Source organism: Sus scrofa, chromosome 9 (genome assembly GCF_054392235.1).
Source record: "Sus scrofa isolate SSC_HxYL_T2T_F1_AM1 chromosome 9, Sscrofa_HxYL_maternal_Yorkshire_Landrace_v2.0, whole genome shotgun sequence".
NCBI classification, from domain to species: Eukaryota; Metazoa; Chordata; class Mammalia; order Artiodactyla; family Suidae; genus Sus; species Sus scrofa.
Window position 1 is genome coordinate 136,087,055 of NC_139391.1, and position 14,538 is coordinate 136,101,592.

The following is a 14,538-nucleotide window of genomic DNA, read 5'->3' on the forward strand; positions in this document are numbered from 1 at the left end:
AGTTATAAATATGAGAGCCATGCGTTTGTAGAGGATATTTAAAGCCATATGAGACCGGATGAGTCACCTAGAGAGGGTGCAGATAGGGGAGATTTAGAGAATGGTGAAATGAGAAAGAACCAGCCAAGGAGCCTGATAAGACGTCAGCCCTGAGTCAGGATAGTGTTGTTTTATGGGAAGAAGGCTGTGGTCAAAAGTGAGGTGCTGCACGGTATTCTCCACGGTAAGAACTGATAATGCCCCTTTGTACTTAGCCGTATGCAGTCATTGGTGGCCTTCATGAGAGCGATTTTATTGGACTATTGTGAGTAAAGGACTGGAGAAAAACAGGAGAAATATTAAAGATAGTGATTATAGACAATGTTTTTAAAGGAGTTTTGCTCTAAAGGGAGTGAGAACCAAGATGGTGCTGCTAAGGGTTTTGTGGTTTGTTTGTTTGGGAGGAATCCAACACATGTTATTTTGGTGGAAGTGACCTGGTCTAGAGAAAAAAATTGAGAATGCTATTCTTTCTTTTTTTTTTTTTTTGTCTTTTTGTTGTTGTTGTTGTTGTTGCTATTTCTTGGGCCGCTCCCTCGGCATATGGAGGTTCCCAGGCTAGGGGTCGAATCGGAGCCGTAGCCACCGGCCTGCAACCTACACCACAGCTCACGGCAACGCCGGATCCTTAACCCACTGAGCAAGGGCAGGGACCGAACCCGCAACCTCATGGTTCCTAGTCGGATTCGTTAACCACTGCGCCACGACGGGAACTCCGAGAATGCTATTCTTGAGTAGGTGACTTGGAAGGGATGCAGTGTACAAGTGGATGGGCTCTATCTGGTTCACACAGGCACAGGAGGCAAGACGGTGGTATTTAGGCAGAGCGGGTGGGTGGGTAGACAGTGTCAACACGTACGGTTTTGGGGTTTTTTTTTTTTTTTAGTTAATTAGGAAACATGATCATAAGGTGTGGGTGAGCATGGAGGATGCAGAGCCAAAGGTTTAAAGAAACAGAAATGTAAATCAATTAGGGAAATAGAGGGTTGCCATGTATTAAGATACCTGAGTGGAGATAGACAGACAGACAGCATAGATAGGGATAGAGATAGTGAATGTCTGGAATACACATAAAAATGCTCCTTAAAGATTAGCTCCAAAAAACTATATTAAAGGTGAGATGATTCCATAGTTTTTCCTTCTTGTATACTTGGACAGACTGTAGAGTTGGGGTTCTGCTGTCTTAATAAAATGAGTTAGGCGCTTTCTCTTTCCGTGCTCTGAAAGGGTTGAGAGCTCCGACATAAAATTTTTCTGTCTTCTGAGGGTGTATAGCTTTAAAAGTGCTGTAAGTCCATTTGAACCTGGAACTTCTTCCAGGGACAGAGTTTTGAGGATATTTCCAATTACTTATAAGGCTTTATTGCCCTATCAGAATTTTCTCCCTCTTCTTGAATCAGTTTTGCTCGTTCGTTTTCCATTTAATTTTTTTTCTCAGATTTTTAGTGTCAGTATAAAGAAGCTTTATAATTTTTAGTATCTCTGAATTTTTATCTTTATTTTATTCTTACTGTTGCATTTGTGTTTATACTCCTACCCCTTTATTTAAAAAATAAAGAAATTTAGCTTTAATTTTTAACTTTAAATCTTTGCATAATGTTCCACAGTGTTTCCTTTAATATGATAATATCCCACATCATTACAGATTCAAATGGAAAATGAGATTTATAAAAAGAAAAGAATAACAATTTAAGTATAATCGTTCCCTATTTAAAAGAGATTCAGGAAAATTATCTTTAAATAAACACTTGACTATTTAGCTGAGCATTTCCCTAATTCTTGTTTTGTTTGAAATAAAGCTTACACCTGTTAAATCTTTTATTGTTGAATATATTGAGCAAAAATGATTGGGAAAATGTTTCATAACTTGGATTCATTGTTCATTAAAATTCTGTGCTTTGGACTAAAAAAAATCTAAAATTGTTATACTTGCTTTACTAACTATACTAGGAGACATATATCACTTGTAAATGGTAGTTTTTAAAAAGTCATAATTTAAAAAGAAAGACTGCTTCATTACACCCTAGACCTTGTCAGTACACAGTCTCTGAAACAGACAAAAATGCATGTGCAGTTATTACATCTTGCTGTCTGGTTTCCAGAGGACTCAAACAAATAGAACAATCTTTGATTCTTCTAGTTTTCACATTTTCAATCTTTAGAAGTGTGTATTAAAAATACTTCACTTGGAGTTCCCATCGTGGGTCAGCAGAAACGAATCTGACTGGCATCCATGAGGATGCAGGTTCAATCCCTGGCCTCACTCATTGGGTTAAGGATTCGGCGTTGCCATGAGCTCTGGCCTAAGTCGAAGACATGGCTCGGATCTGACATTGCTATGGCTGTGGTGTAGGCTGGCAGCTTCAGCTCTGATTCAACCCCTAGCCTGGGAACCTCCATATGCCACAGGTGCAGCCCTAAAAAGACCAAAAAAAAAAAAACCTTTCAGGAGTTCCCATTGTGGCTGGGGGTTAAGAATCCAACTCGTATCCATGAGGATGCAGGTTCCATTCCTGGCCTTGCTAAGTTGACTAAGGATCCAGCATTGCTGCAGGCTGCTGTGTAGGTCACAGATGTGGCTTGGATCTGACGTTGCTGTGACTTTGGCATAGGCTGGCAGGTTTGATTTGACCCCTAGCCTGGGAACTTCCATATGCCGCAGGCATGGCCCTTAAAAAACAAAAAAGCACAACAACTTCACTTTCAAGTCTGCTCTCCGAAATATCTATCATACCTAGTGTCAGATTTTGTCTAAAATCCCACATTTATCTTTTGTATATTCCTTCTTTTCTTATTTGTTTATTTATTTATTTCGGTGTTTTGTCTTTTCTAGGGCTGCACCCAGGGCATATGGAGGTTCCCAGTCTAGGGGTCTAATCGGAGCCATAGCCACTGGCCTATGCCACAGTAATACGGGATCCTAGCCGCATCTGCAGCCTACACCACAGCTCGCGGCAACGCTGGATCCTTAACCCACTGAGTGAGGCCAGGGATCAGACCTGAAACCTCATGGTTCCTAGTCAGATTCGTTAACCACTGAGCCACAACAGGAACTCCTATTCCCCTTTTCTTGATCAGACTTTCCAGAAGCATGGCTTTCTTATGCTTTTCAAGTGGTTGGTACATATTCTTCTGTTTAATTATGAAAGAACTTAAGGCTATTAATTTTCCTCTTAGTGCATGTTGGCCATATTCCATAAATTGTAACTTTCAGTGTTCCCATTGCCATTAATTTGAAATGCACTTTAGTGAGATTTATGGTGGTGTAATCTATTTTCAGAAACTTTTCTAGATTTACAGTTCAAGATATACAGTTTGAGTTTTGACAGATGTATACAGTTGCGTTACCACCAACACAATTATGATATAGAATCTTTTCAATTCATTCCAGAAAGTTCTTTTAGGCCCCTCTGTAGTTAATCTTTTCCCTAACCTCTGACTACCACTGAACTGATTTCTAGCCTTACAATTTTTTTTTTTTTTTTTTTGTCTTTTTGTTGTTGTTGTTGTTGTTGCTATTTCTTGGGCTGCTCCCGCAGCACATGGAGGTTCCCAGGCTAGGGGTTGAATCGGAGCTGTAGCCACCGGCCTACGCCAGAGCCACAGCAACGCGGGATCCGAGCCGCGTCTGCAACCTACACCACAGCTCACGGCAACGCCGGATCCTTAACCCACTGAGCAAGGGCAGGGACCGAACCCGTAACCTCATGGTTCCTAGTCGGATTCGTTAACCACTGCGCCACGACGGGAACTCCCCTAGCCTTACAATTTTGCCTTTCCAAAATATAAATGGAATCATGCAATGTGTAGCCTTTGGGGTATGGTTTCTTTTGCTTAGCACAATGCTTCCACATTGTTACAGGAAACAGTAGTTTGTTCCTTGTTACTGCTGAGTAGTAAATATTCCCATGTATGGATCATAATGTGTTTATCTCTTCACAACTTGATGGACATTTGGATTATTTCCAGGTTTTGTGGGTGTTTTTTGTTTTGCTTTGTTTTTGCTGTTATAAATAAACATATTGTACAGATCTTTGTAGGACATTTTTTTGAATAAGTACCTAGGAGTAGAATTGCTCATTTCTGTGGTAAATGTATGCTTAACTTTGTTAGGAAACTGCCAAACTATTTTCTATAATGGCTGTACCATTTTACATACTCACCAGCAATGTGTGAGTTTTAGTGTTGTATCCTTGTCAGTACTTTATAGCATGTGGTTTTGTAATTTTAGCATTTGAATAGGTGTGTAGTGGTATCTTATTGTGGGTTTTTTTTTTTTGATAGGCAAGAAATGGATTTATTAAGATTGGATGTTTGTGAGAATTGCAAGCAGGCAGGCAAGGAGGCTCTGCCTCTTATTGTGGTTTTAATTTGCATTTCCCTGATGACTAATGTTGAACACGACTTGTCTTTCAGAGCTCTTCTTTCATGAAGTGCCTTTTGTAATCTCTTATGCATTTTTTTTTTTTTAGGTTTTATTGTTGCTGAGTTCTTTGTGTATTCTAGATAGGATTCTTTATCAGATATGTATTTTACAAATATTTTCTTCCAGTATGTGCCTTTAATACAGTAGCTTTTGAAGAACAGAAGTTTTTTGTTTTCATGAGGTCTAGTTTATCCATTTTTTTTCTTATTTGTATTGTATTTTTGTGTTTTTTTCTAGGAAATCTTTACCCAACCCACAGTCACAAAGATGTTCTCATGTATTTTCGTCTAGAGGTTTTATAGTTTTCGGTTTTGTGTTTAGCTCTGTGTTTTTTGAGTTGACTGTTGTATGTGGTGCAGGGTAGAGATGAAGGTATGATTGGACAGCCAGTTGTTCCACCATTTGTTAAAAAGACTGCTCTTTACAAATTGCCTTAGGGTCTTTGTTGAAAATCAGTTGACCTTATCTGTGTAGGTCTACTTCTGTATTTTCTCTGTTCCTTTGGTCTGTGTATCTGTTCTTAAGTCAGTAGCACACAATTTTGATTTCTGTAGCTTGGAGCTCTAAGTCTTGGAATCAGGTTAAGTCCTCTGCCTTTGTGTTTCTTTTTATTTTGGATGTTATAGGTCCTTTGCCTTTCCATATAGAATTTTGAATCCGTTTGTTAATTTCTATAAAAAAACATCTCCTAGGCTTTTGATTAGTATATGAGTCTGTAGATCAGTTTGGAAAGAATTGGCTTCTTAATAGTATTGAGTTTTCTCATCCATGAACATGACATATCTTTCTAGTTTTTTAGATCTTCCTCAATTTCTCATCAGTAGTTTTTAGTTTTCAGCATACAGCTTTTGCACATATTCTGTAAGATAGTCATTTCTAAGTGTTTCATGGTTTTTGGTTATACTGTCAGCCCTCTGTATCTTTTTTATAATACATTTTTTTTTTGTAATATTTTCATTGAACTTCACAGCCACGTTAATGGTTACTTAAACGTTAACTGCTTTTTTGATTTCACAGCTTACTAGTATTTCTTCATTATACCACATCTTCCTTGGAGTTTTTTATTCTGATTTATTTTTCTCATTTTTGTGACTTTTTTCTTTAGCTCTTTTTAATTGAAAATATATATTTTTTTAATGTTCGTCTCTTCCACAAAGAGTTTTTTTCAACTGTGCCTGAAACTTGAGAATATTGATTTTAATTAAATGGATGTGGTTAAAAGTAATCATTTTTTCAAAGCCTAGGTATATTTTCTTTTTCTTTCTTTTTTTTTTTCCCTACTTCTTTTACTTTATTTTACTGGACTATAGTTGCTTTATAATGTGTTATGTTTTCAGATGTACAAAAAGTGTTTCAGTTATACGTATACACATGCCCATGCTTTTTCAGAATCTTTTCCCATGTAGGTTATGACAGAACATTGAGTAGAGTTCCCTGTGCTACACAGTAGGTCCTTGTTGATTATATATTTCTTATATATAGAAGTGTGTATACGTTTATCCCAAACTCCTAATTTATCCCTCCCCTCTCCCCTTTGGTCACCATAAGTTTGTTTTCGAAATCTATGAGCTGCTTCTGTTTTACGAAGTTCATTTTTATCATTTTTTAAAATGAGATTCCACATATAAGTAATATCATATGGTATTTTTCTTTCTCTGTCTAACTGACTTCATTCAGTAGGAAGCCTAGGTATATTTTCAAAAATACTAAAATAGAGCAGGAGAAACCGTTCTAGTGATTCAGTCTTTACAAGGTAATGGTTTGTTGATTTCAAATTTGAATTTTACTCTCAATCACCAAGAGTAATACTTTTTCTTCTGGGTCTTCCTCTTTCCCTCTTTCCTTCCTTCCTTCTTCCCGTTCCTTTCTTCCTGCCAGTCTTCTCACTGCTGATTGATTTTTGAGTCTTGGTATTTCAAGTGCAAATTGTGTCCATTTCATTGTCGCTTTTACTGGTGTGTTGGTAGGTATTTTAATTTCTACCTGTAGCCACATACTCCAGATTTAAAGGAAATACTGTCATTCTGAATGTTTTAGGAAGGAAGGGCCTAAATCAAGGCCCAGGTATAGTGTGTCCAAGTTAAGATAGTCAAAAACAAATAATTTCATAGAAACAAATATGTTTCGTATGTTTATATTTTTCCCAGGATTTTTAAAATATATCTTGCTGTGATATCCATTCGCGTTACTCAGTATTAATAGTTTACGCTATTTCTGATGTTATCGTCTTATCTGAAGAGGTTGATTTATGCAGCGTATCTGTTACACAGCAAGAGATGATTTGTTCTGGATATTCTCAGAGACGTAATTTTATTTTTACTTGAGCTCTCCTGAGATTTCTGATTTGTACCTTACCTACCTGATCCTAAGGAGAATGACAAGTTGAACATGAGAATTAGTTCTTCTAATAATTTTTTTCTTTGTAGTTAGTACAGTGGAGACAGAAAATTTAGAGGTATTAGGTCTCTGACGGAGTACTTTTATTATTTTAATTGAAGTATCATTGACATACAATATTATGTTAGTTTCAGGTGCATAACATAGTGAGTCAACATTTAAATATATTATGAAACATCACCACAGTAAATCTAGTAACTCTGCCCTCATACAGAGTTAGTGCAGTGTTATTGACCGTATTTCTTGTGCTGTCTGTCACATACTATGACTTACTTCTTTTAAGACTGGAAGTTTGAGTCACTTTTGCAGAGTACCTTTTTTTTAACGGCTGCACCTGCAGCGTATTAAAGTTCCCAGGCTAGGGGTCACATCGGAGTAGCAGCTGCCCACCTACGCCACTGAGTGAGGCCAGGGATTGAACCCGCATCCTCACAGAGACAGTGTCAGGTTCTTAACACACTGAGCCACAGCGGGAGCCCCTCAGAGTACTTTTAACATGACATTTTTCTTTAAAGATTATAAACTTTTTGCCATGCTTTTCTGGAACACATCCCTGGTGACCAGTCCCATTCTAGAGTTGAGGAGAAGCCCCCATTTAGGAGCTGACCCAGAAAATAGTAATTCAGGACAGAACCTCAAATGAGCAGTGAGTGAAACCAGCCTGGAGAGAAAAATTCAGACCAGATAATCAGTGACAATGACAGTGGTTGTGTATGAGAAAGGGGACTCCTTAGAAAGAGTTAGAGTTTTCCATTTTGTTATGAAACGTCCTGGTAAGAACAGTTTTGTAATAGATAATATCCTTGAAGTAGAACCTTGAGCCAGATTTCATCATTGAAATATGACTGACATGCTGTCTCTGGGGAGCTTTATGATGTGCTGCTCTGTTAAGCTTACCACTGAATTAATGGGCCTTTAAACCACTGTTATTTATGGAGAACATTTTAGGTATCCAGGACTGTGCAAAAGGACAGAAATTAGAAGATAACATTGTAAATAATTTATAAGGTTTTCTAATATTTTGTTCAGTTTTCAAATGGTAAATTTTTTCCTCAAAATTACTAACGTCATTATCATCTTATGTAAAATATCTCACTCACTTTCTTGATTTCCCAAAAGATTAAATGTCTGTTATACATAGAGCCCTTTATAAGACATGATTTCCAATATGTGTAGATGCAGACATAACCTCTGGGGCTACTTGGTGGAGAATTTTATTCCTCAGTACAAACTAATGAACAGTCCAAGGCAGAACAGATGAGGCAATAAAAAGTCGATAAACGGAAGTGGTCTAAGTATTTGAATAAATAAAACTATAAAATTACCTAATAGCCATCACTTTTAAAAAAAGAGCTTTCTTTTGAACTTCAAAAACAGCATCTGTATCTGCTTTTATTTCTTCGTTCTCTGCTCTTTCTTTTTTAACACACCCACATTTAGATGGGTTCCTGCAGAGGTCCTTTGCTTGGTTATTTAAAAGGTCACCAGTGTTCTTCTCATCGCTAAATCCAGAGCCTTTTTTTGGCCTTTAGCGTCTTTCCTCTTGATGCATTTGGCACCGTCCACCTCCCCCTGGTCTTTGGCCCTTGCCCGTCCTCACTCTCTAACCTGCTCCTCTGTGTGCCCTTCTCTGCCCGCTTCCCTCCAAAGTAATTTTTGAGTCCAGTCTCCATTCTTTCTTCCTCATTGAATGCCACTCACAGGGCTTCCCTGAACACCAGTACATGTGTTCTCTCACCTGAGCTCAGTTGCTGCCCAGCACAGTAGTTTGCAGAGGTTGCAAAACGCTTTGGCGCTCAGTTGCTATTTAATCTTATAGACAATAGATGCCGCCCTAATATTTTCTTTTAAATTTTACTTCCTTTCTTTTAATGCCGGTACATTCGTGTCTCAAAATTCAAATGCTACAAAAGGCTATACAAATATTTCCCAATTGTTGGTCTGCCATCCACTCATCTCCTTTGCCCAGTGGCAACTGCTGTCTAATTTCACTTTTCTGGAGATGTTTTATATGAAAACAACAATTCAGGGATCTTTTTTTGTCTTTTTTTTTTTTTTTTTTTTTGTCTTTTTGTCTTCTTGTTGTTGTTGTTGTTATTGTTGCTATTTCTTGGGCCACTTCCACGGCATATGGAGGTTCCCAGGCTAGGGGTTGAATCGGAGCTGGAGCCACCGGCCTACACCAGAGCCACAGCAACGCGGGATCCGAGCCGCGTCTGCAACCTACACCACAGCTCAGGGCAACGCCGGATCGTTAACCCACTGAGCAAGGGCAGGGACCGAACCCGCAACCTCATGGTTCCTAGTCGGATTCGTTAACCACTGCGCCACGACGGGAACTCCCTTATTTTGTCTTTTGAGGGCCACACCTGCAGCATATGGAGGTTCCCCGGCTAGGGATCAAATCTGAGCCACAGCTGCTACCACAGCCACAGCAACGTGGGATCTAAGCTGGGCCTGTGACCCACACCACAGCTCACGGCAACTCCACAGCCTCAACCCATTGAGCAAGGCCAGGGATCGAACCCGCAACCTCATAGTTCCTAGTCGGATTCGTTGCCGCTGTGCCACGACAGAGACTCCCCACAATTTTTTTTAAAAGCTGTAAAATTTGGAGTTCCTGTTGTGGCTCAGCGGAAATGAATCTGACTAGTATCCACATGGATGCAGGTTCAATCCCTGACCTCACTCAGTGGGTTAAAGATCCGGTGTTGCCGTGAGCTGTGATGTAGGTCACAGACAAGGCTTGGATCTGACGTGGCTATGGCTGTGGCATAGGCAAGAAGCTACAGCTCTGATTCAACCCCTGGCCTGGGAACCTCCATATGCTGCAGGTGCGGCCCTAAAAAGGAAAAAAAAAAAGAGAGAGAGAGAAGAAAAATCTGTAAAATTTAAAATAGGTAGAGAATTTTAAGCAATATTGATGTTTTACCTTCTGTGTTCCTTTCTTTTCCGCGTTTCAGGCTCTCTGTGAATGTGCTCTCCAGACTCCCTATGACAGCTTGAAACTTGGGATGTTGTCTGTTCTTTCCACGCTGTCAGGGACCATCGCTGTCAAACATTACTTCAGCATAGCTTCAGGTAAAGAGAAGAAAGGAGATAATATATGGATAACATGCCGATCCTTTATTTGTGTTGGTATTTCAAGTTGTTTCCTCTATAAAGCTTTGGAATCAGGAAAGATTTCAATTTCATACTCTGTTATATGTTAATAATTTCTTTGCAAATGATTTATTAACTAATTCCTGTGATAATAAAATCTCGCATCCTTAATCTTAACTCAAGGCTATTGTTTTTCCGAGTTTGCCCTTTTCTGCATTGTGTAGATAAAACAGTATTTTTGAGGATGCTTAAAGTAGCTGGTTTGCTTTCGTGTGTCTCTGACATAAATTGCCCTTTGGATTTAAGTACATTTCAAAGGCCAAGTGGTGGTGAATTTTAAAAGCAAATGTCATGTTATCTCTCTGGAAAATGATTAAAATGAAACTTTACCCCAGTTCAGTAAGACTTTCCCAGTTGCCTCTTCAAAATAATTTAACTCCAGAATGCCTTTATTAATGCCCTGTGAGGCACTTGCTTACATAACAGATTTAAGGCTTTGTTGTTTTGTTTTAATGAAGTTTTGCGGAAATCTCTGTTGCTTCCTTTTCTAGTCAGTTAATTTGTTTTTTGTTTGTTTGTTTGTTTGTTTTTTCTGGCTAAAGAGCATTTTATTTTATTTATTTATTTATTTTTTTTATTTTCCCACTGTACAGCAAGGGGATCAAGTTATCCTTACATGTATACATTACATTTACATTTTTCCCCCTCCCTTTGTTCTGTTGCAACATGAGTATCTAGACATAGTTCTCAATGCTACTCAGCAGGATCTCCTTGTAAATCTGTTCTAAGTTGTGTCTGATAAGCCCAAGCTCCCGATCCCTCCCACTCCCTCCCCTTCCCATCAGGCAGCCACAAGTCTTTTCTCCAAGTCCATGATTTTCTTTTCTGAGGAGATGTTCATTTGTGCTGGATATTAGATTCCAGTTATAAGTGATATCATATGGTATTTGTCTTTGTCTTTCTGGCTCATTTCACTCAGGATGAGATTCTCTAGTTCCATCCATGTTGCTGCAAATGGCATTATGCCATTCCTTTTTATGGCTGAGTAGTATTCCATTGTGTATATATACCACATCTTCCGAATCCAATCATCTGTCTATGGACATTTGGGTTGTTTCTGTGTCCTGGCTATGGTGAATAGTGCTTCAATGAACATGCGGGTGCATGTGTCTCTTTTAAGTAGAGTTTTGTCTGGATAGTCAGTTAATTTGAATTGAATTAATTAAGGACTACACTGTGCATTTGTCTTTTTTTTATGGCTTCACAGCATATAAACTTTTTGGGTAAAGGAACTTTCCCACCATTTAAGTCTTGGTAGGAGGCTGAAAAGACCTGATACTCTATTGCTAGGCCCAAGCGTCCGGCCAGCTAGGGTGCACACCAGTGCCCTGGACTCAACTAATCATTTTCATACACCAGAAAAAAATTGGGAGCCAGTAACAAGTAGGTGTGGGAGAATCCTTTCTGGTGCTGCAACAACGATCAGCAACATCCAGTTTCCAGGGTACATGGCAGCAGGCATGTGGGCTCTTTGATACCTTGGGCAGCAGTTTACGCTGTGATGTCAAGAAACAATAACAGTGGTGGTAATGCCTTTACTGGATTACTTCATATGTGATTGGGGCTGTGAACCTGGTGGGGCTCTAGACTTAACTTCTTCCTGTCCATCTTCTGAGCTGATTTGTCTAGCCTTTCCAGTAATTCTCTGAGGCACCTCTGTATTAGTTATCTATTACTACATAATAAATCACTTCAAAACTTAGTGGCTTAAAACCACCATTCATTTGCTCTGATTATCAGCAGTTGTGACTGGCCTCAGCTGAGCAGTTTCGCTGGTCTCACCTGGGCTCGCCTGTAAGACTGCAGTCATCTGCGGCCTGGACCTAACCAGATGGTCTAAGGTAGCCTCACTCACCAGCTAGAGGTTGGAAAGGCTTTCAGCTGAGGCACCTTGGTTTTCCTCCATGTGACTCTCAGCAGGCCAGCTTGGGCTTGTTGACATCATGTTCTTAGGGTTACTAGCAGCAGCCAAAAGAAGGCAAGCCACCAGCATACAAGTGCTTTATAGCCTTTTGTTTGCACATATTTTTAATATCTCATTGGCCAAAGCAAGGCATGTGGCCAAGCCTGGATAGGTGGAGAAATAAACACCTCTTGAGGCAAGGAATTGGAAAAGTATATTGCACTGGGGCATGCCTACAGGGGATGAGAGAGAGATTCACGGCCTTTTAAAAAATCGCCAATGTACTCATTGCGCTTTCCATAAATTCTTTTTCTGCATAAAGCAGCCAGTCTCAGTTTCTTAGCTTGCAGTTATTATCCTTGACTGACACACACTTTGAAAGAGCAGTAGTAGGCAGAGTACTAATTTTATCCTATAATTCATAAGAGCTTTCCTGTACAAGTACCTTTCACATGAGACCCATGCAAGGGGGGTTATAAATATTACAACTGAGGCTCATAGAGCTTGCATGACATGTCCAAAGTCACATACTTAAGAAGTACCTGAGCCCAAAGGTTCTGATCAGAATTCTTTTTTATACTAAACTGATCTAGATACGAGATGAATTTCTTTTTCTTTAGTTTTCAATTCCAAAGACCTTTGTAAGCCTTGTGTTGGGTTTTAAAATTCAGGTACTTCTTAAGCTAGATATTTTATTTGTCCTTATATTGACCTATGTTAAATTGCAGTTTGTATATGGAATTAAGCAAAAAGCATAAATAACCAGACTAGGTAATGTTCACAGGAAATAAAAGTCAGGGATTTTCCAAAGTTAGATTATTTCCATAGATAATTGTAATGTTCAAGTCTATTTTCATTGATCTAGATTTTTCAGTATAACCAGGACAGTCTGTGAAAGAAACTTAAATTCAGTGTGTCTAAATTATCCTTACCAAATGGCTCTTAAGCATATTAGATGTTCAGTATCACATATACCTAAGAGAACTGCAAATTAAAACAACGCTGCAATACTTTTCCAATCCATCAGATTGGCAAAGATTCAGAGGTGTGATAACACGCTGTGTCAACAACAAGGGCGAAGGCAGACAGCTGCTCTCATTCACTGCTTGTGGGAATGTAAATTATTAAACGTTAGCATAGGTAATTTGGAAATACTCATCAAAATTACAAATGACCCAGAAATTCCACCTCTAGGAATTTATCCTCCCAATTTATTCACATAGTTGAGAAATGACACATGTACAAGGTTATTCATCATCATTGTATGTAGCAGCAAAATATCCATCAAATGGGAATGTAGTAGCGTAAGAAGATCATCAATCGGAAACTCTTTAAAGAAATTTTGATACCTAACTGCAATAGAAATCAGTGCAATTTACTAGAAAGAATATAGGGCATGGAATTATTTCCATAATATAATGTTTAAAGGGAAATAAAACAAGCTGTACAACAACGTGCAGCAAGGGAAGAAAAAGGAGTTTGCAGAGTTCCTACTGTGGTGTGTGGGTTAAGAGTCCGACTGCAGTCTCCCAAAGCAATAGAAATAAGAGCAAAAATAAACCCATGGGACCTAATCAAACTGAAAAGCTTTTGCACAGCAAAGGAAACCCAAAAGAAAACAAAAAGACAACTTTCAGAATGGGAGAAAATAGTTTCAAATGATGCAACCGACAAGGGCGTAATCTCTAGAATATATAAGCAACTTATACAACCCAGCAGCAAAAAAGCCAATCAATCAATGGAAAAATGGGCAAAAGACCTGAATAGACATTTCTCCAAGGAAGATATACAGATGGCCAGCAAACACATGAAAAAATGCTCAACATCGCTGATTATAAGAGAAATGCAAATCAAAACTACCATGAGATACCACCTCACACCAGTCAGAATGGCCATCATTAATAAATCCACAAATAACGTGCTGGAGGGGCTGTGGAGAAAAGGGAACCCTCCTGCACTGCTGGTGGGAATGTAAACTGGTACAGCCACTATGGAGAACAGTTTGGAGACATCTTAGAAATCTGTACATAGAACTTCCATATGACCCTGCAATCCCACTCTTGGGCATCTATCCGGACAAAACTCTACTTAAAAGAGACACATGCACCCGCATGTTCATTGCAGCACTATTCACCATAGCCAGGACACGGAAACAACCCAAATGTCCATCGACAGATGATTGGATTCGGAAGATGTGGTATATATACACAATGGAATACTACTCAGCCATAAAAAGGAATGGCATAATGCCATTTGCAGCAACATGGATGGAACTAGAGAATCTCATCCTGAGTGAAATGAGCCAGAAAGACAAAGACAAATACCCTATGATATCACTTATAACTGGAATCTAATATCCAGCACAAATGAACATCTCCTCAGAAAAGAAAATCATGGACTTGGAGAAAAGACTTGTGGCTGCCTGATGGGAAGGGGAGGGAGTGGGAGGGATCGGGAGCTTGGGCTTATCAGACACAACTTAGAATAGATTTACAAGGAGATCCTGCTGAGTAGCGTTGAGAACTATGTCTAGATACTCATGTTGGAACAGAACAAAGGGTGGGGGAAAAATGTAAATGTAATGTATACATGTAAGGATAACTTGATCCCC

The 14,538-nt window shown here is 39.0% G+C and overlaps 1 protein-coding gene across 25 annotated transcripts in view; it reads left to right on the forward strand.

Moving 5' to 3' along the window:
- INTS7 (integrator complex subunit 7) overlaps positions 1-14,538 on the forward strand; it is a 95,311-nt gene that overhangs the window by 36,535 nt on the left and 44,238 nt on the right. For all 25 annotated transcript variants that reach the window (XR_014816575.1, XR_014816586.1, XR_014816577.1 and 22 more), the window contains one exon: positions 9,826-9,943. Coding sequence is in view for 13 of the 25 variants with exons in the window: in XM_084978084.1 (XP_084834210.1) it covers positions 9,826-9,943 (118 nt within the window). In the remaining 12 variants the exon portion in view is untranslated. The remainder of the gene's footprint in view (positions 1-9,825; positions 9,944-14,538) is intronic.